This window comes from Penicillium roqueforti (assembly GCF_015533775.1).
Source record: "Penicillium roqueforti strain LCP96 04111 chromosome Unknown scaffold_07, whole genome shotgun sequence".
Classification (NCBI taxonomy): Eukaryota; Fungi; Ascomycota; class Eurotiomycetes; order Eurotiales; family Aspergillaceae; genus Penicillium; species Penicillium roqueforti.
This window is the reverse complement of record NW_024067571.1, coordinates 123040-144919: the sequence shown is the minus strand read 5'-3', so window position 1 is coordinate 144919 and position 21880 is coordinate 123040. Positions and strand designations below refer to the sequence as shown.

General features: G+C 46.5%; 6 protein-coding genes across 6 annotated transcripts in view; 3 read left to right on the top strand and 3 right to left on the bottom strand.

Moving 5' to 3' along the window:
* Nucleotides 1-803: 803 nt before the first annotated feature.
* LCP9604111_3870 (uncharacterized protein) lies at nucleotides 804-1841 on the bottom strand (the record flags this gene model as incomplete). The annotated part of the gene is made up of 1 exon (XM_039071506.1): nucleotides 804-1841. One exon carries the CDS (start codon nucleotides 1839-1841, stop codon nucleotides 804-806), a length of 1038 nt encoding a protein of 345 aa, XP_038929954.1.
* Nucleotides 1842-4686: 2845 nt separating this feature from the next.
* On the bottom strand, nucleotides 4687-5081 carry LCP9604111_3869 (uncharacterized protein; the record flags this gene model as incomplete). The annotated part of the gene is made up of 2 exons (XM_039071504.1): nucleotides 4687-4944; nucleotides 4998-5081. The coding sequence occupies 2 exons, from the start codon at nucleotides 5079-5081 to the stop codon at nucleotides 4687-4689; spliced, it is 342 nt and encodes a 113-aa protein (XP_038929953.1).
* Nucleotides 5082-11487: 6406 nt separating this feature from the next.
* LCP9604111_3868 (uncharacterized protein) lies at nucleotides 11488-11979 on the top strand (the record flags this gene model as incomplete). The annotated part of the gene is made up of 1 exon (XM_039071503.1): nucleotides 11488-11979. One exon carries the CDS (start codon nucleotides 11488-11490, stop codon nucleotides 11977-11979), a length of 492 nt encoding a protein of 163 aa, XP_038929952.1.
* A 908-nt stretch (nucleotides 11980-12887) lies between these two features.
* LCP9604111_3867 (uncharacterized protein) lies at nucleotides 12888-13586 on the top strand (the record flags this gene model as incomplete). Its single annotated transcript, XM_039071502.1, has 1 exon — nucleotides 12888-13586. One exon carries the CDS (start codon nucleotides 12888-12890, stop codon nucleotides 13584-13586), a length of 699 nt encoding a protein of 232 aa, XP_038929951.1.
* Nucleotides 13587-13688: 102 nt separating this feature from the next.
* LCP9604111_3866 (LysM peptidoglycan-binding domain-containing protein) lies at nucleotides 13689-16480 on the bottom strand (the record flags this gene model as incomplete). The annotated part of the gene is made up of 7 exons (XM_039071501.1): nucleotides 13689-13960; nucleotides 14021-14362; nucleotides 14434-14565; nucleotides 14780-15131; nucleotides 15200-15341; nucleotides 15419-16207; nucleotides 16299-16480. 7 exons carry the CDS (start codon nucleotides 16478-16480, stop codon nucleotides 13689-13691), a joined length of 2211 nt encoding a protein of 736 aa, XP_038929950.1.
* Nucleotides 16481-18300: 1820 nt separating this feature from the next.
* Nucleotides 18301-21880, top strand: part of LCP9604111_3865 (CAZyme family GH18) — a gene marked incomplete at both ends in the record, with an annotated part of 4107 nt that continues 527 nt past the window's right edge. Inside the window, 7 exons of the mRNA XM_039071500.1 lie at nucleotides 18301-18672; nucleotides 18730-18757; nucleotides 18813-18975; nucleotides 19063-20021; nucleotides 20094-20350; nucleotides 20416-20684; nucleotides 20770-21778. Of these exons, the coding sequence (XP_038929949.1) occupies nucleotides 18301-18672; nucleotides 18730-18757; nucleotides 18813-18975; nucleotides 19063-20021; nucleotides 20094-20350; nucleotides 20416-20684; nucleotides 20770-21778 (3057 nt within the window). The remainder of the gene's footprint in view (nucleotides 18673-18729; nucleotides 18758-18812; nucleotides 18976-19062; nucleotides 20022-20093; nucleotides 20351-20415; nucleotides 20685-20769; nucleotides 21779-21880) is intronic.

The following is a 21880-nucleotide window of genomic DNA, read 5'->3' as shown; positions in this document are numbered from 1 at the left end:
GTGGTCATATCGGGGCCTAGGACGGCTTTCGGATCTATAGAGCGGCGAGGCGAAGCCCTAGATAGCGCGTAAGTATCCTCTCCCCTCGATTTACGCCAGTGTATCGCGCAATCTATTCCAGATATCTACGTGTCCCTATATCATTAAGGCGCCTTGTGACCGCATTACTTGGTTCTATTAGTAATTGGCATAGAGGACGAGATAGAAGGACAAGGAACCTATTATGCGGGCTGGAGATACAGGGGCCACGTGTCTCTGTGCTGGTCCAGTTTTACGCGTTTTATGGTCTGTCTTGAACCATGGAACGACTGGCTAGCAGAGCCCCTTCAAATCAGTGATTGTGATACTGGGTGCAGATGATACGCAGACAGGCAGTTCTCTAGGAATAGCAGCATCGTTATGGTATGATCTCGGGGACGCGGTCGCACGCATCTTTCGGGATCTGCGCAGTCCCTACCCCTGTTATCAAAGGTGCCTTGTGACCAAAATTGTCGTTGGCTTCACGATTGATTGGCGTAGAGGATGAGATGAACGGGTAAAATACATTTTGTTCCTGCAACAGCAGCGTCATGCGGACTGGAGATAATGAAGAGGGCATTTGTCTTCGTGACGCTCCGTCCTGCGCGTTTCGTCTTCTGTCCATAGAATGACTGGCAAGCAGAGCTCAATCAACCCAGGGTGATAGCACTACGCGCAGACGATGCGCAGTGAAACAGCCACCGTACGATAACATGTCCTTGTTCGGGTTAAGACTATAAGTCCAAGCACCTCAGCTAGTCAATGGTACAAGCCCCAACCGATCATCAAGACCAGGTCCAGAATTTTCTCTGTAGAAAGCATTGCCAAATAAACATGCCTCTCTCCATAATAGCATGTAGATATTTTCGCCAGGCCGGCTGAAAGCGGAGAGCCAATTCAGGTCCCAGCAAGCCTCTACGAACCAATCCTTCACAAGTCTTTATCTCCTTTTCCGAGTCAATTAAGACGTATTCTGCATTCCAGATCATATCCTTTGTCTTGCGTTTGAAGTCGTATGCTAGCAAGGCCATTGTAGGATAGACATTGTGCCAACAAGCAGAAATAAGACCATCAAAAACCTCATTGCGGTTAAGTTCTGGAAACTCCATTTCCCCAAATCGGCGATCCCATTCCGCGGCGCTGAGGATAATGTCGTCATAGGGTTCATGGCCATATACCATGAAATATAGAAGTGTCCCAACGGCAAACTGTTCAGTTCTGGCGGAACAAAGACCGTATGTGCCTTTCAATGGTCCAGCAAGTATTGGTTTGGCCCGTGGAGGCAAGGTACCTTCAAGCGGCTGTCCAATGGTGGCGGCACGACCAAAATCAGCCAGCTTTAAGTTGAAGTTCCTGTCAAGAAGACAGTTGCTCGCATGCAGATCATTGTGACAAAAGCCCATTTTCTCCACATACTCAAGAGCAGAGGTGATTTGTTGTATCCACCGAGCGATGAGAGCAGGATCCTCGTATTCCTTGACCCTGATTAGACGCCCATGAAACCCATTCGTTCCTCTTTCTCGCTCCTGGCGTTCATAGAAGCGAGGGGCAATTGCCTTATGCGTGCAATATGATAGAAAAAGATAGTCCGGGAGCATGAGAAAACATTCAACAATATTTGGACATCGATCCTGGCACTCATTAAGACGTTTGTAAAACGCGATCTCCTTCAGGAAAGGATGCTCCGCTGCCTTTTCTTCAGGGGTTCGGTCGCGACGAACAGTTTTCACCACAATAGTTGGAGTGACGTGGTAGATATAAGCGTCGAGTCCTCCGCCAACCCAGCTATGTTCCTCGAGAGTATCCGCGTAGTGGAAGCCCATGGCGAATTAAAACACATGTAATCGTAGTATTAGCCGTGCAGAGTTTTAGCAAAGATGTACAGAAGTAATAACTGTTTGGGTGGCGGCAAAATAGTTTGGTACAGGTGTGAGAAGGGGTTATGAGAGAGGAAGGGAAAAAGGGAAAACCTTGGGAGATCTTCTTACAAATAAAGGCTCGACTAAATACACCCGCGCTATGCCTTATTCGTCAGAACGAGCCTTTTTCTAGTCCATTAGGGTCGTTCCTCTAATGGGAAGAATCAGTTCATTACAGTAAAGACACAAAAGAAAAGTCAATTAAAAAACCATGATAATTACGGATCATAAGTACAAGTGAATCCAAAAACAGCAAGTGAGTAATTAGTGTAACTAATTTGAGGCGTCCCGAAAATTAGCGCGGGTTGCTCTTCGGACCCACCTTGGTCCACTAATAGATCTGGCGGACCTTCCAAAACAACAACAAACTCGATAACAGCACAAGAACAATCAGAAAGAATGACAGCCGCATTATCCAACTCAGCATGGGGTGGCCCATCAGTCCTTTACAGGTTACGAATTGTCGATACTTCGCCGTGCAATATTCACGAACAGTCAAAGTTGCCGAGGAATTCTAGAAGCGTTGTCAGATTACGTGAAATTGAGTATTACAAGGAGAACTGACAGGGAAACCTAAAATCGGCTGTAAACTTCTGAGGCCCACCAGTTGCGACCTCGTACCATTTTCCATCGGCTGTCTGGGCCCAATCGCCTTTAGCCTTGCAGTCATCGCAAGGAAAATGCGAGGTAGAACTGGCAATGTTATCGTTTCTGCCTTTCTCTACCCCACAATTGTTACATCCATCATCGGGGATCAGACTGCCGGGCGTCTCAACCTTATGACGGCAAGCACGCATCGCTATATTGTAGTTTCTCTTGCACATGTTGACGTGATCTGTCTGGTTGGTTATCCTCTTTCTAGGAGACCTGGGAGAACAAATACCTTACAGCAGAGACCTTGTCCGTGTTAGAAGCTTTGTGCCTGTCGGGTAAGGAGAAGAGCTTTGATCTGTGTCAGAAGCTTGCTGTGTATCAGATCAAAAAAAATTCATGGAAGAAGAGTCCCTTTTATAATCAAGAGCCTCGCTTGATGTGAGACCCTCAGGAATGCACTCTTAAGAGTTGATGAGCATTGCTACACACTTTCTGTAGACAGGAATGTCTGTGGTAAGAAGGCTGGTTATTGGACAGAGGCACATCCGGGAATATATTGAGTAATGAGGATTGGGAGTAGAGAAGCGGCCAACAGTGGACAATAGTAGGCAAGAATGGTCAGTCGCGTGCAGAATTGAACAGGAATAGGCAATTTTAGCCAGTGGTGAGCAGCAGTGTACAGAAATGAGGGAACAATATGTATCGACAGAGGCCGTGCAAGTCAATAGCACGCAATAATGGTCAGTAGCAAGTAATAATGGGCAGTAATGGAAGCTAGAAGGCAAACTGGGCGGCAGAAGATATACTAAATTTAGGAACAGGGCGGGCGTGTGGGGTGAAAGCGACTCACAGGAATCGCTTCCCTGTCTTTCCCTAGGCTATGGTTGGTGCAATGACCGAGCGACTGACCATAAATTTGTGCCGCTTATGCAGCAAGCTGCAACCACGTCACATCCAACATTAGACAAGGAGGGTTAGTGGGAGGTCAAAGCTCAGATAAGCATTAGGAGGAGGTTCTCGCTCAATTTGTCCCATTGCTTCTGTATTTTGACTTGTTTCTTTCAACCTTAGGTGCTTCACTAGCTGGCGACACCATGTCGCTGACTGAGCATTTCTTCGACTCTCTTCTTCACCAAAAAAGCATCCTAGACAGTAGCCCATTCCTAGATGCGAATAGCCAGAAAGGACTAGAATCGTCTTATTGTCTTTTGCATAACATAATCAAACCCTCGGTATCGCGGCAGTCCCAGAACAGACATGACAAGGCGCGACAACACCTCAAGAACATCTACTACATAGCGAAGCCGCTGTTTGTCCTTGTTACTGTCACAATCTCCATCACTGATCTGGCATCATTGGACCATGGGGAAATATTTCCTCGTCTTGCAAATTGGTGGCAGGACAATGCACCCTCCCAAAAGTTCGAATCACGAGCGATTGAGCTCATTCACGAGCTGGACCACGAAAGAGAGAGAGGAGGTCTTGTCCATGTACAAAGTATAGTATTCCTTCCACTTGTTGAACGCATTGTACTAATTTTTTTTTTCTTTCAAAAGAGAGAACAAAAAGCAGAACTTTGAACAAGTCGCGAGGTGTCAAACAGAAGAGGGTGGAATACGCCGTCTCTCCTGCAGAGCCAACACCGCAAAGGAGCCAAACTGACCAGCCCACCGAGTTTCAGAATGCCCTCTCGGAATTTGGTAGTGTCCCCTCCATTCTTCGCTTTATTGGGATTGTGCTGACGGATGGATTGCAGATAATGATAGGACTGAGAGTGGCCTCAGCGCGCAATTACCAGTTTCCGGGGGATCAGGTTTGTCTATATACGACTATGGTTTCATGAACATGCTAATATGGCAAAGGTTCCATCGGAACTTTTACAGTAAATATGACCGACGAAGAGCCAATATTTTTCCTCTCTTCACAGCTCATGGGTTTCATCCATGCATATCACGCCGATTTCCCTCAGCTACAAGCTGTCAGTGAGCTGCTTCGAATTAGCGGGCCTAACCTGCAGCTTTCATACTCTCTTCTCAATTTGACACCTCCATATATCCATGTCGATCTTCAACTGCCTCCCGGGTTAAACGTTAACATCGAGGTATCGAGGGAATTCAGTTATTCCTTCATTCAGTATCTTTGGATGCTCCAGACATCAGGCGTCTCGGGAAAGGAAACGTCGTAGTAATACGTTTCTAAACATGAGGCCAGTACGTCCATCGCTCAGAACAAGAATTCTTTGGCCACTCCCTGTTTTGGGGCCTGTTGAAAGTATATCAATGCTGCCCTCGGCAACGCGCGAGTGGATGACGCCCTCTCCATCGTCTCCGTGTATCAGGACCGCAGGGGCGATACTTGAATCTAAAAATTTCCCGTTGAAATACTCTGTTTCAAGGACCACGGCCTTCCCATTCTACAAAGATAAAGGTAAGCGGTTGAAAAACGCAAAACGTCCAGGATTCTAACCAACAAGGATTTTGCTTCCTCTTCCAGGCCTTTATCATCTTGTGCCTTTGGCTTTTGAAATACAGATTCATTGATTTTGTTCATGACAATCCCGACGTTTGGCTGGTCGTCGTTGGTGGTTTAGGGCGTAGGAAAGATTGATTGGAGTTGCGAAAACGTGTCACCTAATTCTCGCGAGCGCGTCAGCGATTTTCAGGGTGATCAACTCGAGAATCAGCAGTGGCAAGGTATACTTGCCTTTGAATATTGCCTTCTGAGTAGAATTTGTTGAAGACTGGTGCACTCAAGAATTCGTGATGGAACTCACTGTAAGATAAAGAGGAGCCCACCGCGGGGCTCTCCCAACTCCCTTTGGGTAGTAAATACAAGTCATGTGATTTCGCGTCACCAAGAATGGACGCAAGTAGCATGTCATCCTCACCAGTCCTTCATATTTGCATTTAGGTCAAGAAAGACATAATTTTTATTTCAAACTTCCTTCTATATGACGTAGTCAAATACCACAGGCAATGCCGATAATGAAAATCCTGGTGATGCGTACACTGCAATGATTTGACGAGGAACATTTTGCTTACTCCTATTTTGCACCATTTTGTCCCATTTTGTCCTACTAACTATTAGTAGACATTTTTTGTACCAACGTTTGTCTTCTTCACATCATCACTGTCTTATAGAGTCTCATTTTAGTGCTTCGATGATAAGATGGCTCATTTAGTCCCGTTTATGCTTTACTTTGTTTCGTAGTCCATCATTCCATGCTTTCACTGCCCTAGTGGAGGGATATTGCCCAGCAATATCCCCTCGTCCTCTGTGATATGGAAGTGGATAGACCTAACCACAGCTAAGGTAGTAGACGAGGACGAATCATATCAATTTTTCCCTGTGATGTGCACTATCGACGGGTCTGGCCGTGACAGGCTGTAGCTGACGACGTCAAATCAGTTGGCTTAGCTTGCCGCAAGCACAATCAACTCCGCTGGACATATACGCAAGTTCACACAGTCTGTTGCGCTGATCTGTTTACAAGGAAGATAAGACACAGGCATGGACGACTAAGGACGAATATATAAGACTGAGCAATTTCTCAGGCTTCTATTGACTTTCCATTTATCATCGGCATTCCAATCTTTGCTCTACCTCATATCAGCTACCCGTACTGCACCAATATTTCTCAGTCGTCCAACCGCGCAATTATGGCATTGGCACAGAAGACTGTAAAGGCGGCTTCCTCTCCCTGTCCCTAAGGCTTGACGCCACCAGGTAGCCCAACGACGGGGTCTGCTATGCCTTACACTACCACGAAGGATCTGAAGCAGCTCTTTGATGTGCTTGAAAAGGTGCTGTCTGATCTTACCAACCGTGAGCCTCTAAATACTCCTGTCTTTCAGCAGCATTCCTAACCAGGTCCCGACATGGTTTAACTGAAGCAGCTGCTGGTGAAGCTTATCCATGATGGATATCCTTCAGTTAAAACCATCGAGATAACCAAGCCTGCTCAGTCTTGTGTTGCTAGTAACGAACAAGGAGAGAACGCTGAGGCGGCGGAGGCAATTGAAAGTCCGATCAGTACTACTCCGGATGATTTCAGATTGTTTGAGAAGTGGGTATCTTATGCATCGATACCTCAATTCAAGACAGTCGTGGAAACGTACGAGCCGCTGGCCACCTTTTTTTAGGAGGAATATGGCTGACACTAGTTTAGCTGGGACAAAGAAGCATGCAGATACAAGACTGCTGAACCAACGGAGACCATCAATGACCTTGACGACCATGCTAAGTATATATTCGTTCTCCGTGAACGTGTTGGTACATGACACCTTTGCATGCTGGACCGAAAACCTACTAATAGTATGATCAGACCGGACGTCCGAGGAGGTAGTACTATTCATAGACATCAAGTCGGAAGGCCTACGCGATATCTTACAAGACGTGCTGCACGACATCAAGGCCGTTAGCCTAATGGAGGACAAGCCATCGGTAACTGAGACTGTATTATTATCAAGGAGCACGTTGACGTGGATTTAGATCGAGCAAATATTCCTTTTCTATTTCCTCCTAGAGCTCGACAGATGTGCAGGGAACATAGATTCGGGCTGTAAGTCGGCATATACGGAGCATCTCCTCTTGCTCATCGGCTACCTTAAGCATGTATATACTTCTACTTTATAGCGTCTTGAATCAATGTTGCAGTACAGTTATATTACATATGACCTTCTTTAGGCACTTTTCAAGCCTGGTTGCCGTGTTTATACCATATACATTAGCACAAAAGAGCCGCGATGTATTATATTCGACGTAGGCGAAGAGATGACACAATCATCCGATTCACAACGCTTCTTCTGTTCACTAGATTAACCATGGGAAGCTTCAGCGACGAACAATTTGAGCGCCTCTTGGCAGGCCTGGATCAGAATACTGACAGCGAGCCGTTTGAAAATTTTCTTGGTAACCTAGAGGATATGCCAGATATTGCGGTATTCAGTTCCTTTTGCGACCCAACACTCGTCCTAATGATCAGTGACTACCCGGAAAGCCTTCTTTCCTTCCCCCCGCTCCTACTAATTGAAGAGGAGGTATCTTCTCTAAATATGCCACCTATCTAACCATCGGATGAATCACCCTTAGCTCATTCTATTCCGATATCTACGCCCGAGATAAATGAGGCGTTAGAGACAGCCTACTGGGCAAAATTCTTAGTTGAGTCGCAGCGGTTGTAGTAAGAAGCTATGAAGGTGGAGTGAGTCAAGTATGCCCTGTCGTCTTTTTCTGCTTTTCTAATAATAACTTAGATTAGATAAGTTAAAAGTGTGAGCGTTCTATATCATGATCGCTATATATATTGCTGATTATGGAATCTTATAGTACCTTTGAATAAATCTGTAAATACTAAGTTGAAAGTCTGAACCCCTGGGTCTTAGAAGTCTATAATGTACTTCAGGCTCTCGGCTACCTGAAGGATAAGCCTCTAGTATCTATAACCGATAGCGAGTTTGATATTAGTATCATCGATTTCCTGTAATTATACTAATAAGACGATTATCTATGTTTTTTCTATTTCTAGCGCTGTTTTTAACTTTATTATTTACTTTTTATCTTTCTTTGTCTTTGGCTCTACTACTTGTGATCTACTTGTTTATATTTTCTTTATTTAGGATTTATCTCTTTATCTAGATATAGGGCTTTTAAAGTAAGTTTTTAACTAATAGTCTTGAAATATAATAAGCTTATATCCCCGGAAGCTTGATCCCTAATTCTTACCTATAGTATAATCCGTAAGCGCTAGGTAATAACTGGGTTTAGAGACTTAGTAAGTGCTATTATAATACATTATAAAGAAATTGAGTGGTTATCGCCGCCCTGTGCTATAGATAGACTTACTGTACAGCCCCTACGCAGCTCCTACGTATTAGTGTAGCGCAATTCGGAGCGCCTATCCTTTAAGATTAATAAAGAGCCCTCTAATCTACCTACTTTTTGTTCACTATAAGATAATATATCAGATACTACTTAATAACGGGCATTCTATGGATAGATAAGGAGATAGTGGTTCTTCTTATTTTTTTAATATAGGGCTATAAGCACGAGGTAATCGTAGAGATCTTAACTAATCGATAAGCGGAGATCTAGGGGATACTCTATATAAATATACTACTATTATATATGTGGATAGTTTCTACCGTCTGCAATAAGTTAAATGAGCTCTAAACCTAAAACCCTTACCTTTAGCTAAAAGAAGAGGGATGGAATTGAGTTACTATTACGGAATACCTCTATGGTTCTATGGTCGATCTCGCCTATGTGAACTGACTCTTGAACTTAACTGCCGCTAATATTAATATTATTATACGGGTATATATTCTGAATAGTCTTACTAATATAAGGAATTTGATATACTAATTTGCTGGATCAGAAGTAGGATATATAATTCTTAGTTAGAAAATGTCTCAGAGGGCGCCGTTCTAATAAGGCGAATCTAGATATACGATTGAATATATTGGTTTAGAATAGGATAGCTATATTTATAATATACTAATATAGGAGGGGGAGACTGTTACAGTCGAAGTTGAAGTAGGGTTAAAGTATATATATATTTTCAAATTTTGCGATAGCCCGGAACGCTCTCTAATGGTTTATTTCTAGTAAACTAACTGTGGAACTACTATTTATATCGATTTGGTTTGGTATTTGCTCCTTCGCTCGATAGTATATTCTAATGGTATATATGTCCTAGTTATTTATCAGTTTTTTACTTTGGACTTAAATAATCATTTAAACATTTAAACTATATACTTTAAGAGTATTTCTGGGTTGATTAGAATACGGTCAAACTCCTCTGAAGTAAATCCTTTTAGGTTATATAAACACGTCTATTAACTCCCTCGAAAAGCTAATTTACCTAGGTATTCTCTGTTTAAATTTCGAGATAATCTATAGGCCGTAATCCTTAGACCCTGATAATCAATTAATAAAGGGACGTTAAATTGTCAACTAGCTGCGTCGTATTGTATAGAACTAATAAGCACGATTTGCGCTGCTGGGTCGGAGAAGCGTGGCCAATTAGAGTCGATATATGACGGAAATACGGCCAATAATATTTTAGAAGTATGGCTAAAGTGGGTCAGCCCCCTAGGTTTCTTTGGTTGCTATCTTGGCAAGAAATTACTTCTTTATCTAGCAAACAAATGTAACTTCTAGCTAAGTGAAAGCGACCCATTGAAAATCCCCTGATCTGGCCTTAGAATCTTGAGCTTCTCTCCCTATCTATCGATTTCGTTCTAAGGTGTCTGCCTACGTCTCATTTTGTCCTAAGATGCCGCAATATCGGGCGCTGCGCCAGCTCCTGCCTGCAGAAGAAAATTACTCGCGAGAAACTTCCCCCCTAAAGAGGAAGCGATGTAACGTTTCTCTTGCCTGCGCTGAGTGCCAAAAGAGAAAAACGAAGGTCAGAGCCACCAATCCCACGATTGACGATAACGCTGATAGAACTATTAGTTGACAGGCCATATCCGGTTTAGCGCGATCTGAGCGGGGCGCTGGGAAAGAAAGCGCGTTGTCCAAGGGGTAATCTGTTTTCGAATTCTACTGTACCAGCATATTGAAAATCGTCTTTAGAGCGAGCTTACTTGTTTTTTTGTGGGCAGTATGATCGCCGAAAGAATTACAGTTCATTTCGAAACCCATGCAAAGGGTTAAATGCAGCATGCCAGTGTAGGTTGTTCTCTAATCACAAACATTTACAAACACTGTACAAGAAGAAGATATTACTTAGCACTTACCAACGGACTTACATGTAAGGAATGTATTTTATTGAATTATATCTTGCCAAGGTATTATTGATTACCAAAATCCAACAAATTGCTTAACAGATTAGCGCCTAAGCGAAGACCAACGGCAAAGCTTTTCTCTTGCTCAGCTAGTGCCACTTGTGCCATTCATATTTGATTGGTCAATCGGATAATTCTGAACGTCCAACTTAGTTTTAGTGCTTATACCCAAGCCACCGGCCCCCAAATCTTTCAGCCCTAGTTAAGAGCTTATGTATCCTTTCTCATACAGCAATGGGCACGTTTCCGAAGGACTTACTCAGCTCTGGGGAACTCTATATCAATAAATAAATGAGGTCTGTACGCGAAGCTGAGCTTATAAGCGATGGCGTTTCCCAAAAGTTGCGAAGGTATTGTTTATCAAAAATCAACTAAAAGATTTCACCATATTAACTTTACTCACTATGACTTATACTAATGATCCTGTTGCTATCGTCACCGCGGCGCTGGACCAATTGCCGCCCACCAAATCCGTCTCCAGATTTTAGCGGCGATTGACAAAGCCCGTGTCGCTCTGGAGCCTCCGCTTGTCTCTGTCCAGAACCTTGTCTTCTCAGTATGTGCATCATGATATATACAGGCTCTATATATGCTTATACAAGATCTAACGCACAGCATATAGGACTTGTTGGTGTCCGAGTAGCTGTCAGTATGGGTATCTTTGACGCCTTAGCGGCTGGGGGTAAGTCACCTCAGACTCTGAGCTAATTAGCCGAGAAGATAAAGGGTGATGAGATACTCTTGCGTATGTCAATCAAGCGCCCTCCACCCCCTCGCCACGGCATTTCTATGAAGTGGCATTGACAGTATCTCCAGTGCGAATTCTGCGTCTTCTTACCGTATACAATCTCATTGCCGAAACGGCTCATCAGATATGAAAGCCATTGCCACTTGGCTTAGGATTCGCTACAGGCTTACCCTTACCAGAAGTGGCTAAGCACTTATAACCTATTTCTTTCGCATCTGCAAAGCTTATAAGCTTACTATGGACCAACTACGCCAATATGAAAGCTTCCGCGAATTTAGACGAATTCCTGGGGGCCACAGACTACCAAAACCCAACGGATACCTATAACGGACCATAGCAGTTTGCATACAAGACCAAAGACCACTACTTCGACTGGCTGACGCAGAACCCAGAAGACGCCCACGCGTTCAACGTAATAATGCGCATTAACCGTCAGGTAGAAGGCGCACAGTGGTTTGACATCTACCCCGTCGAAGGAAGACTGAGTATATCCTCGAACGGCCGCGTCCAGCTAGTAGACATCGGCGGTGGATTGGGACACAATATTACAGGTTTAAAGCGTAAATTCCCCAATCTTCCTAGTCGCCTGGTTCTCGAAGACCTACCGGATGTTATCGAGTATGATAAGGAGTCGATTGAAGATGGCATTGAGGTTATCGGGTACGATATATTCACTGAGCAGCCGCTAAAGGGTGCCAAGGCGTACTATTTGCGTACTATACTGCATAACTGGCCGGATAAGCAGTCGCTGCTGGCGCTTGCCCGTGTTCAGGAGGCTATGGCTGACGACTCGGTGCTGCTGATTAATGAGAATACCTTGCCTGAGGTTGGCGCGTCGAGCTTCTCGGTATCGTTGGATAGTAATATAATGAATATTTTTGCTACTTTGGAGCGGACTGAGAAGCAGTGAGTTGATCTACTGGAGCGGGCTGGCTTCAGGGTTGTCAAGATTTGGCGCGCTGACTATGATGGTATCGGATCGAATGCGTTGTTCGAGGCTGTCGCTTATCAACTGTGAAATTGATATAACGTTCACTTGATTTGGAATGTACCGGGCTCTCGAGAGATTCAATTGATCAATGATAGTCCTCGGTATCTCATGATCTATATGCTGAAGTTTACAACTCTTTCAATCTGGTATAAATAGATAAGATCTTAGACATTTATACGCCCTGCTAGAATATCGTGAGGACTTTGGCGAGGTTTAGCAGGAACCTGCTGGCTATTCATAAGAAGAGACGGAAGATCGACTTGAAAAGGTGCTCCACGTCGAGGGTGGTTTTCGCTGGCATTTGAAATTTCGAGTTCAACTGCGTTAGTGGAACCAGGAACTTTTATACCGGCAAAGTATATATAATACACGCGTGATACTTGCATAGTCGCAGTCTTTGTAGCGCAGTTGACGCTCAGTTGCACATGTTTGCTTACAGATCAAAATAGGCTCTCAGGCAGTAAGGCATCAAACGCGCCAAGTATCACAGTACGTAAGTGGCTAGCGCACAAGCGTGGATGTGAATCGCGATTTCCCGGTTTCTGTATCTGAATTTAGTTCTTTAATTTCCTCGGCAAGCTACGGATGATTCAATGTCGTTCTTATTCTCTTCCCGAGTTTTCCTCAGAAGCTCAATATACCTGTTCAGCACCCCTACGAGAACACTCTCTAGCATTGTATCTTTATCTACGTGCTACACTGGACAAGCCGTCTTCGCCTCACGGTTAGAGAAAATACTATACCCGGGCACTAAGCCAAGGACTCAACGATTTCCCCGGGTCAGGGGGGAATCACTACCTCGGCCATTTTCGTCCACATCAGCAACCATGGTCATCGAAGACTCCAAGAGAACCCCATGGCGTCGAATGTGCGATAATATGGCTGACCTCATTGAGAGAAATTTGGAGATAGACGGGTTCCGTTACTGGGGTATTACCATGTACCGAACCACCTACAAGAGCGACGCGGACTGGGCGAAATTCCTCGATCGGTTCATGGGCAGTATCCGCACAGAACTGGAAAGCGACGATGGGCTCGATATATTGGATTCCTTTCGGCCTGTTGTGATGGAAGACGCGCGCCGCTTTGACGGGGCCACGCCTAATCAAATACGGGACACTTTCAAGGAGTGGGCGAGGGTGGCTTGCGAGACGGAGCAAGGGGTGCCATACAAACGTGCAGAGTGGGCGTACTCCGCCCGATATCGGCTGTGTATCATGGTTGACGAGGAGGCGTTACAGTCTGTGCTGGATATACCGACCGAGGACTTGGAAGCGTATAATACTACTGGATTTGTGATTCTGATCAATGGGAGGTGGCCCCCAGAGTGGGACCCCGAAGAGTTGGCTGCAGGAGGGGGGCCAGACGATAGACACGAGCCAGTGTACGGCTGTACGTTGGACGAGGTTGGCTGGATGAAGGTTCGATATAGCGAGGCGCAGACTGGAGCCTCCTCACGTATGACTGATGATGGGGATTGGAGCGTTGAGTATCGACGGCCACCGGCCATTGGTTTTCACTTTTGAGCGATGTATTTTCTGGACAAGAATCATATATATTACTGATCATTCTTTACCTCTACTGTGACTAATCTTTTCTTTCCCTGCTATTCTGGTCTTGGTGCAGGTCTATGAAACGCCAACACAAATGGCATAGCCAACATCCAAATACTGACAATCTGACCCAATCACCGGATTCCATTCGTACAGCTGCGCAAATGTTATTTCGAACGCACCCTCGACCGCCGCGCACGAGTCCCCGGAAACGACTGTATAATATTCGTTGCAATTGGACGCGATGCCAGTCTGTGTAGGCGTACCAGCTGAGCTACTCGCCGTGGCGGTGGGACCCTTGACGCAGTAGGTATATCCGAGCCAAAGGTTCGTACATGTTTTTCCAACTATAGTTCGGAATTAGCTTGACTCATCTCTAGGGGGGTTTTTGATGGATAGGATCTTACTACTGGGATTCCACTCATAGAGTTGGGCAAGAGTAACTCCAAACTCAGTCTCCATTGTCGAACAATCATCTCCCGACTCAACGGTAAAGAACTCCTGGCACCCATAGATGTATCCAGTTTGTGTTAGGGCTACCGACGTAGCAGTAGCGGTAGTACTACTAGGGGTTGTGGTGGCAGTAGTTGACGTGCTCGAACCCACCCCAATACAGACGGCACGAGTATCGGTATCGTTAAGATTAGCGTACAGATTTGTGTCACAGTCTGTGCCGAGCCAAGGGTTCCACGTAAGGAGTTGGGCTTCTGTGATATCGAAGTCTTCCTCAATATCAGCACATTGGTATTCTAGGCAAAATCAGTATTATGAAATGCGAGTGCCCTATTCCTTCACTTCTTTTATTCGTTGTCATCCATACCTCCTTTATCGTAGCCATTGACACCGGTGAAGCAGTTGCAGTTTGAGACAGTGGTAGACTCGGTAGCATTAAGGGACAAGCAGAGAGAGCCAAGTCCGCTGTTACTGCTGCTGGTATTGTCACTGCCGGTTGCTATTTTCGCAAAAGAAAAGATATGGCATTAGAGAAAGGTCCGGAGAGAAATGGTAAAAGGCGCAATAAGATCACTTACTATAAGAACTATTGAGAATAGCACAATAACTGTACCCTGGCTGCATGGTACATAAGCTCAGATTAGTGTTGAGACTAGGGTTCCAGTCGAGGAAATCGGCTGTTATAACTTCATTCAGCCACGCAACCCACTTACAAGAGTTGAGGTTATATATGGTATTATCATAGTTGGCGTATCGTTGGCAGTTAGTAAGCGTGTCCGGGGCCGTAGGGAGATATATTGGTATATAGACGAACCCCGGATCACTGGTCGCTGTGGGAATTGATGTATCGACGGCGGGGAAGCTGGCTGTTGTCACAGTGAATAAGGGCGTTGTGACTGGGTAGCCAGAGTAGGTACTAATATCTCCAACTGCGGCGATACAGTAAGCCTCCCCGAGCTCAAGGTTGGTACAATTGGCGTCAATCTCTGGGTTAAGGAAGTAGAGGTCCACAAGGGAGATGGCATTGGCGACAGTAACCAGACTGCAACTATCCCCTTCTCCGACCTATATATTATGTTAAAAATATTGCCGTAGGTCTAATATTTGTCGGAATCCCGAGGGGCAAAACTTACTGTATACCATAGACCACAATCTGTAGTAGATCCATTTAGGGCGTTGGTAGGCGCAGGGACAGCGGAGGTAATACTTGTTGGATTCTGTACTGTAGAATTGCCTGATATATCGGTGGTATGATTAAGATAGCCTCCAGGAGGACTAAACGTTGGGATCGTAATTAGTATACCGTGGCCTAGTAGATAGAGGGCAAGAAGAGAACTAGGGATTGAACTCACCCGACGCAAACCATATAGTCAATATAATTGACGGCGTTCTGGCACAAAGCATTGAAGTTGGGGTTCCAGGCCAGGAATTGCGGAATAGTGACATTGGACAAGCCACCGACCACACTGTCACAGGTATCGGTCGCCTGCCACACGTGGGTATCACATTGTGGTGGGATACACAGACTCGAGTTGACCGCTGTTGAAGCCCAATTCAGGCAATAGAGATCCAAGTTATTCAGGTAGAGTAGACTGTACGTAGACACGTTGAGAGCCTGAGCTACCGAGTTACAGGTATCCTCTACTTGTACTTCATAAGAACCTGTGCAGCTCGATGCCGGAGTTGTTATTACAGTCGCCGGTTCAGATGTGGCTGTGGCGTTTAGTGCGTATTGTGTCGGAGTGGCATAGGTATACGTGGTCGCATTGCAGCTGGATAGCAGCGATACGTAGTTCACAGCCACAACGCTATCATATCCGAAGGGACTGTTCAGTTCCAGCGCAAGCCCTCCTAGCCAGCAGTCGGAGCACAGCTGGCTAGTATTGAGAGACTGATTGGACCATAAGGCCACGAGGGGATCGCAGTATTCACCCGTGGTGCTGTCTTTTCGACAGGACAGCTCGTACGTGAATAGATAGTTATCCACTATGAATGTAGCCGGGTATGCCACGTTCTCGACAACGATGATATCTGTGTCGAGGGTACAAGCGGCCGCGATGACGCTTCTGGCAGCCTCCAGAGAGCTATAGCAGTCATCAACGCACACATCTTCGATCTGATCGGCTGTCACGACGCCATTGCTGAGGGAAAATTAGCACTTGGTATGAAAAGTCCACATATAGTTTCTCATATATGGCGAGTATATACACGTAGGATCATAAATCAACGTACTTTTCCGAGACAATACCCAGATACGGAGAGCATGTCACATTTGTTGCCAATGCCTGCTGGCAGTCTGTACTCAGGCCTGTATAGTTGGTGAACATCTGGGTACCAGTGAATTGCTGCGCCCAGGACAGAGGCAGGAGAACCGCCAGGGCAGCCAACAGCGCCACCATCCGCAATGCTGCCATTGCGATATGCCAGTCGAAGCTCTACCAAAGGCGAAAAGCAAAAGCGAAGGCCTTGGAAAAAAGCACTTTTTTGCTCGAGGTGGGCGAGGCAGTAATACTACTATTTAGCCAGCCAGGTCGCATACTTCTCAGGTCGTCCGAGTGGCGCACCAACGGAAATTGCACGCAGTGGGGCCGTCTCAAATAACCCCCATTGTCACTTCAATGCATAATGGGTCCAGCAAGACCAGAGACGACTCCTGCAAGAAGGATATAGATCGGGCGTACTAGTTTTTTTAGCTCATTCTAAGCGGCTTGGGGGGAATATCCAAAATTCAGAAATTTGCCCTATGGACCCTGTCGGTATACTTCTGAAAGCGAGTCTCTTGAGGCTTCAGTTCATTTTGAAACTCTCGTTCATGCAGCTAGTACGTGAGCTATTTGCATGATATGAGGGATTAATCTTATTCAGTGGCGTGGATAGAGATCCATGTGAAAAGTTGAAGCTCTCGAGCAGCCCTTATTTGAACTAAGCTAGATATATTCTAGCGGTTTTTTTAGTCGCCTTTCAACCGTCCCTTTCAATATTCAACGCTGCCTTCTCACATTTGATCAAAATTTTCACGATATCACGTGGTATAAAGTAGCACTTGGGATTTCCTTTTCAATTTCTTTCTGCGGATGCACATTTCAAGCCTTACAACAAGCTTTTATTGCAGCAGCCCATAATAATCATGTTGAGGCCCCATCTTCGTCGTATATATTTGGCTCAATTTATGGCCAAGCGCGCTCTTCTGCGACATCGGAAACTTTCCGATGAAACTGATCAATATGCGCAAAAGCTTCATTTGTCGAGCCGGAATACCCGATTTATTCCAAATTCACTAGTATTCCAGCGCTAAGGGTAGTGGTGTTGCACTTCGGATGTGGTCCTATCATAGACTAGACCGAGGGTCCCCTGAACTTCTAAGACCTGACTGTACCTGATCGGGTTTGACTTTGCGGATATTAGATACACACTAGTATACGTGCATAGTCGTTCTCTCTTCATAGTCACTCCGGGTCTAGAAAAAAACCCTCTAACGGGACCTGAAGGATTCTCTCTCAATCACATTGTGAGGTTTTGGCCCCTTCAGTGCCACTAGCTTCGGAGATGTCCGGTAGGAAGTTTTAGCCAAAAAAAAAAAAAGAAAAAGAGGCTTTAGCCGGCGATTTTTTAGCTGTATCCGACCTCAGAGTTGCCACTACGACTCATAGGTCAAGCGTCAATCTATTGCAAGCCGCATCTGTTCGATCATCGAAAGTCTTTTCCAAAGTGTGTCGCTGAAGTTGAATTTTCCGCTTCAAGTTTCGGCCAAGGACTAGATATAATAATATCACGAGAAGTGAAAATGTTTACGGTTCATGGTTCTGTATGTAGCTCGTATACAAAGCTGGATTCGGAACTTAACCTAGGGTGGGTTTGCCGTGGCTTTCTCGCTTTCAGGTCCCTTCGCCTGGCTCGGGCGTGGAAATTGGTGGCGTTCCTAGCCTCGTTTACCACCTCTGCTAACAGAGTGGACCTAGTCACTGTGCCCTCAGAGCCTTTAGAGCGATGGACTCTTGATGGAACTCGGAGGTATACTGAACTTATATGCCAAGCTAAGAAAATGTGTACGGAAGTAGTCGAATTAGATAAATTGTGCGGGCTAGCACCAACTAATATGACATGGTGCCACACGAGATGAGGTTAAGAAGCATCTGCTCTTCCTCGGATTTTCTTTTTACTCAATTGCAGTCTTTCCTTTATTTCATTCAGACTCTCATTTATTTGCGGGCTAGCTCCCCTTAACGGCATGGCTATGGAGGCTCTTATTGCGAGGCCACCTACAAGGCTGTTTCAAGCTGCTCTGACGGTGTTCTTACTCGTCTGTGTCTTTGCCGCCGTTGTAGATGCCTCCCATGGACATTCGCTCCATGAGAGACATCATAAATGGCATTCACAGGCAAAGCCTGCGGCTAACCTCCTCCGACGCGATGCTTATGCGTGTGACGCCAACACCCCATGCAGCAACGGCGCATGCTGCGGAGCTGGTGGCTACTGTGGTTATGAACCTACGTACTGTGGCACTGGCTGCGTGTCGAACTGCGATGCCACCGCCGAGTGTGGTCAGTATGCTAGTACAGTCAACCAAACTTGCCCTCTGAATGTGTGCTGCAGTCAGTATGAATTTGTCAGTACCTCTAAGATCTGCAACATAACAAGTGAGCCCGAGACTAACTGTAACTAGTGTGGTACCACGGAAGACTTTTGTGACTGTATGTATCCCCATCTGTATACAGCATAGCTACTGGAAGCTAATTATATGATCAGCGGACTGCCAGAGCAACTGTGTTCTCAATACTAAGCCCCCAGCTGGTGCTGCATCGTTGAGCGTTCTTGAAAATAAAGTCATTGGCTACTATGAATCCTGGATGGCTCGCAAAAAATGTCACAAAGTGGCTCCTACCGACCTGCCCTTGGATGCCCTCACACAGTGAGTCTTGAAAAACATCTCCTCATGCTGAAAAAGCGTGAAATATTGAAACGACAGAAAGAAAACAATCTAACAGAATGATGATAGTCTCAACTTTGCATTTGCGTCCATCGATCCTGACTCGTACACGATCGTGACCATGGACAGTGACACCCCGTCTAGTCTGTTCAAAGACGCAACGAATGTCAAATCCATCAAATCTGACATAAAGGTCTTCGTCAGTGTGGGCGGCTGGACATTCTCCGATAACGGCACGGCCACCCAGCCGCTGTACGGCGAGATTGCTGCGTCGGCCACCAAGAGACAGACATTTGCTGACAACGTCGTCCACTTCCTTAAGCAGTATGGATTTGACGGCTTGGACATTGACTGGGAATACCCAGGCGCCGGTGACCGAGGTGGAAGTGCCGAAGACACAGCCAACTATGTGCTCCTGCTACAGACGCTGCGCAAGACCTTCGACGCTAGCGGTAACGACTTTGGTCTGACATTTACGGCCCCGTCCTCCTACTGGTATCTGCGTTGGTTTGACTTGCCAAGCATGGTCAAGTACGCTGACTGGATCAATCTGATGACCTATGATCTGCACGGGGTCTGGGATAGCACCGATCCCATTGGCAGTATTGTGCAAGCTCATACAAACCTGACAGAGATTAAGCAGTCTGCGGAGCTATTCTGGCGTGTAGATATCCCCCCAGAGAAGCTCGTCATGGGCTTTGGCTTCTATGGACGGTCTTTCACGCTTGCGGACAAGTCGTGCACGAAACCTGGTTGTCCATTCAAGGGTGCCTCAAGTCCAGGCCCCTGCTCCGATACTGGTGGAATCTTGGCTTACTATGAGATCCAAGCGATCTTAGATGGCACGAGTAGTTCCTCTAAGCGATCAACCATCACGCCAATTCATGACAAGAATGATGCAGTCAATTATTTCACATTCGACGACGATCAGTGGGTTTCTTATGATGATGAGACAACTTTTGCCCAAAAGGTGACGTGGGCCAACGAGGTTGGTCTTGGAGGCGCCATGATCTGGGCTTCAGATCTGGGTAAGATATAGCATCTGCGATTGAATATCTATTCCGCCAATAGTGAAGCATCACAGAACTAACTGGGAGCAGACGACGACAAATACACGGCCCACGCAGGTCTCACCAATAAACCTATCATGACGAACCCGACCTTGAAGACCATAGACAAAGCCTTGTCCGACCCCAAGTCCGTCATTCAAGACCTAGCCAGCTTCAACGGCCAGAACTGCTTCAAATACGAAGGTAAATGCGTCAACCTTAACGACAACAATGCCATGGCGGATGCTTGTGGCTCTGGATATACCGTTGTCGGGTGGGATGACGCTGGATGCGGCAAATCGAATTGTGTAGGTTCTTACTCGTTTCCTGTCACGTTGTTATCTCTTCCACTTACACATTTGCCTCCTATCAGCACTGTGGAAAGCCCATCTGCTGTCCGACGGGCTCCGCTCCAAAGAATTGCAACTGGCGTGGCGACAACACCGGTGATGCTGGCGTCTCATCAGACTGTAATGCGCAATGCAAATCGGGAGAAATCAACATCGCCGGCATTCGATCGTCATGGGGAGGTGGTTTTACCAATGATGGTAACACTGACAAGTGTGGCCGCGGATACAAGGTCTTTTGCTGCCCTGATCCTGAGTATAAAGAGGTCATTGACGGATGTGCCTACGCGGGCTGGTAAGTCCCGTCTTCATGAACCTGAGAGGGATACTTCGAACGCTCAGAACCAAAGGCTAACTAGCAAACCATGGTAAATTAACAGCGGCAAAGATTGCCCTAGTGGAAGCACAGAGATGTTTAACAAGATCGACACTTGCGGGTACAAGGGTCAAAAATACTGCTGTACGTCTCCAGCCGACTTGTCTGACTGCCATTGGGTCGGAGGAAGTTCTGGCCAGGACTGCGCAAATGCCAAGTGCGCCTCCACGGAGCTGGCAGTTGACCGCGCTAGTTACGGTGACTCGAGCTCCTTATGCGACTGGAGCCGCCAGAAGGTCGCCTGCTGCACAGTCAAGAAGGCTGCACGGGAGCCAGCCAAGTGCGCTGCCGATCTGTGTACGCTGTTTCCCGGCTGGTGTCCAAGTAATAGCGATGAGACTTCTGTCAGCTACCGCAAGCGAGGTGAGCTCAACGTACTGGAGAAGCGTGGTGCCCGAGAGAAATATACTCTTATACTGGCCGGTGTGACTATCGAGGTCCTCGCCGCCGCATACCCGTCAATTGGAGATCTCTTCACGATCGCCCGAGCCGCTCAAGTTCAACGATGGGCTTTTTGGAAGAACAAAGGCTACTGCAATAGCAGAGTTCTATCCGTACTGTCTCTTCCGACTGGCGAGGTCGCCAAAGCCCTGTACGAAGGCTTGAACTCGGAGCACGTCATCGATAGGCAGGTCATTAAAAAGTTCATTGAGGCTGTGATATCGGGGACTTTGACATCCGGTGCCCAGCCAGATGGTCTCTTGCCCATGTCGGCCACCTGGTGGGCAACTAAGTGGAGGGAGGCCAATGCGGCCCTTGCAGGTCTTCCTGCGGTAGGCAGTGATAACGGAGCCCAGCCATCGAGTCCTAATGACCGAATCATGGAAGCTTTCGGGTCGACATTCAACCCGTACCCACTGCTGGCCACTGACGCTGGAATCAATGGAGCTAAGGGCAAACTCATGGGTCTCAAAGCTCCTTTTAGCATCAAAAATATAGAAAAATTGGCAAAGGCCGCTGTCAAGGCCGATACTGACGAGGCTGTGCAGGAGGTTCTAACAGCCCTTCAGAGCGTAAGGCCGCTTTTCCTTCTCGGGGGGGGGGGGGCGGGGGGGGGGGGGGGGGGGGGGGGGGGGGGGGGGGGGGGGGGGGGGTGGGTGGGGGGGGGGGGGGGG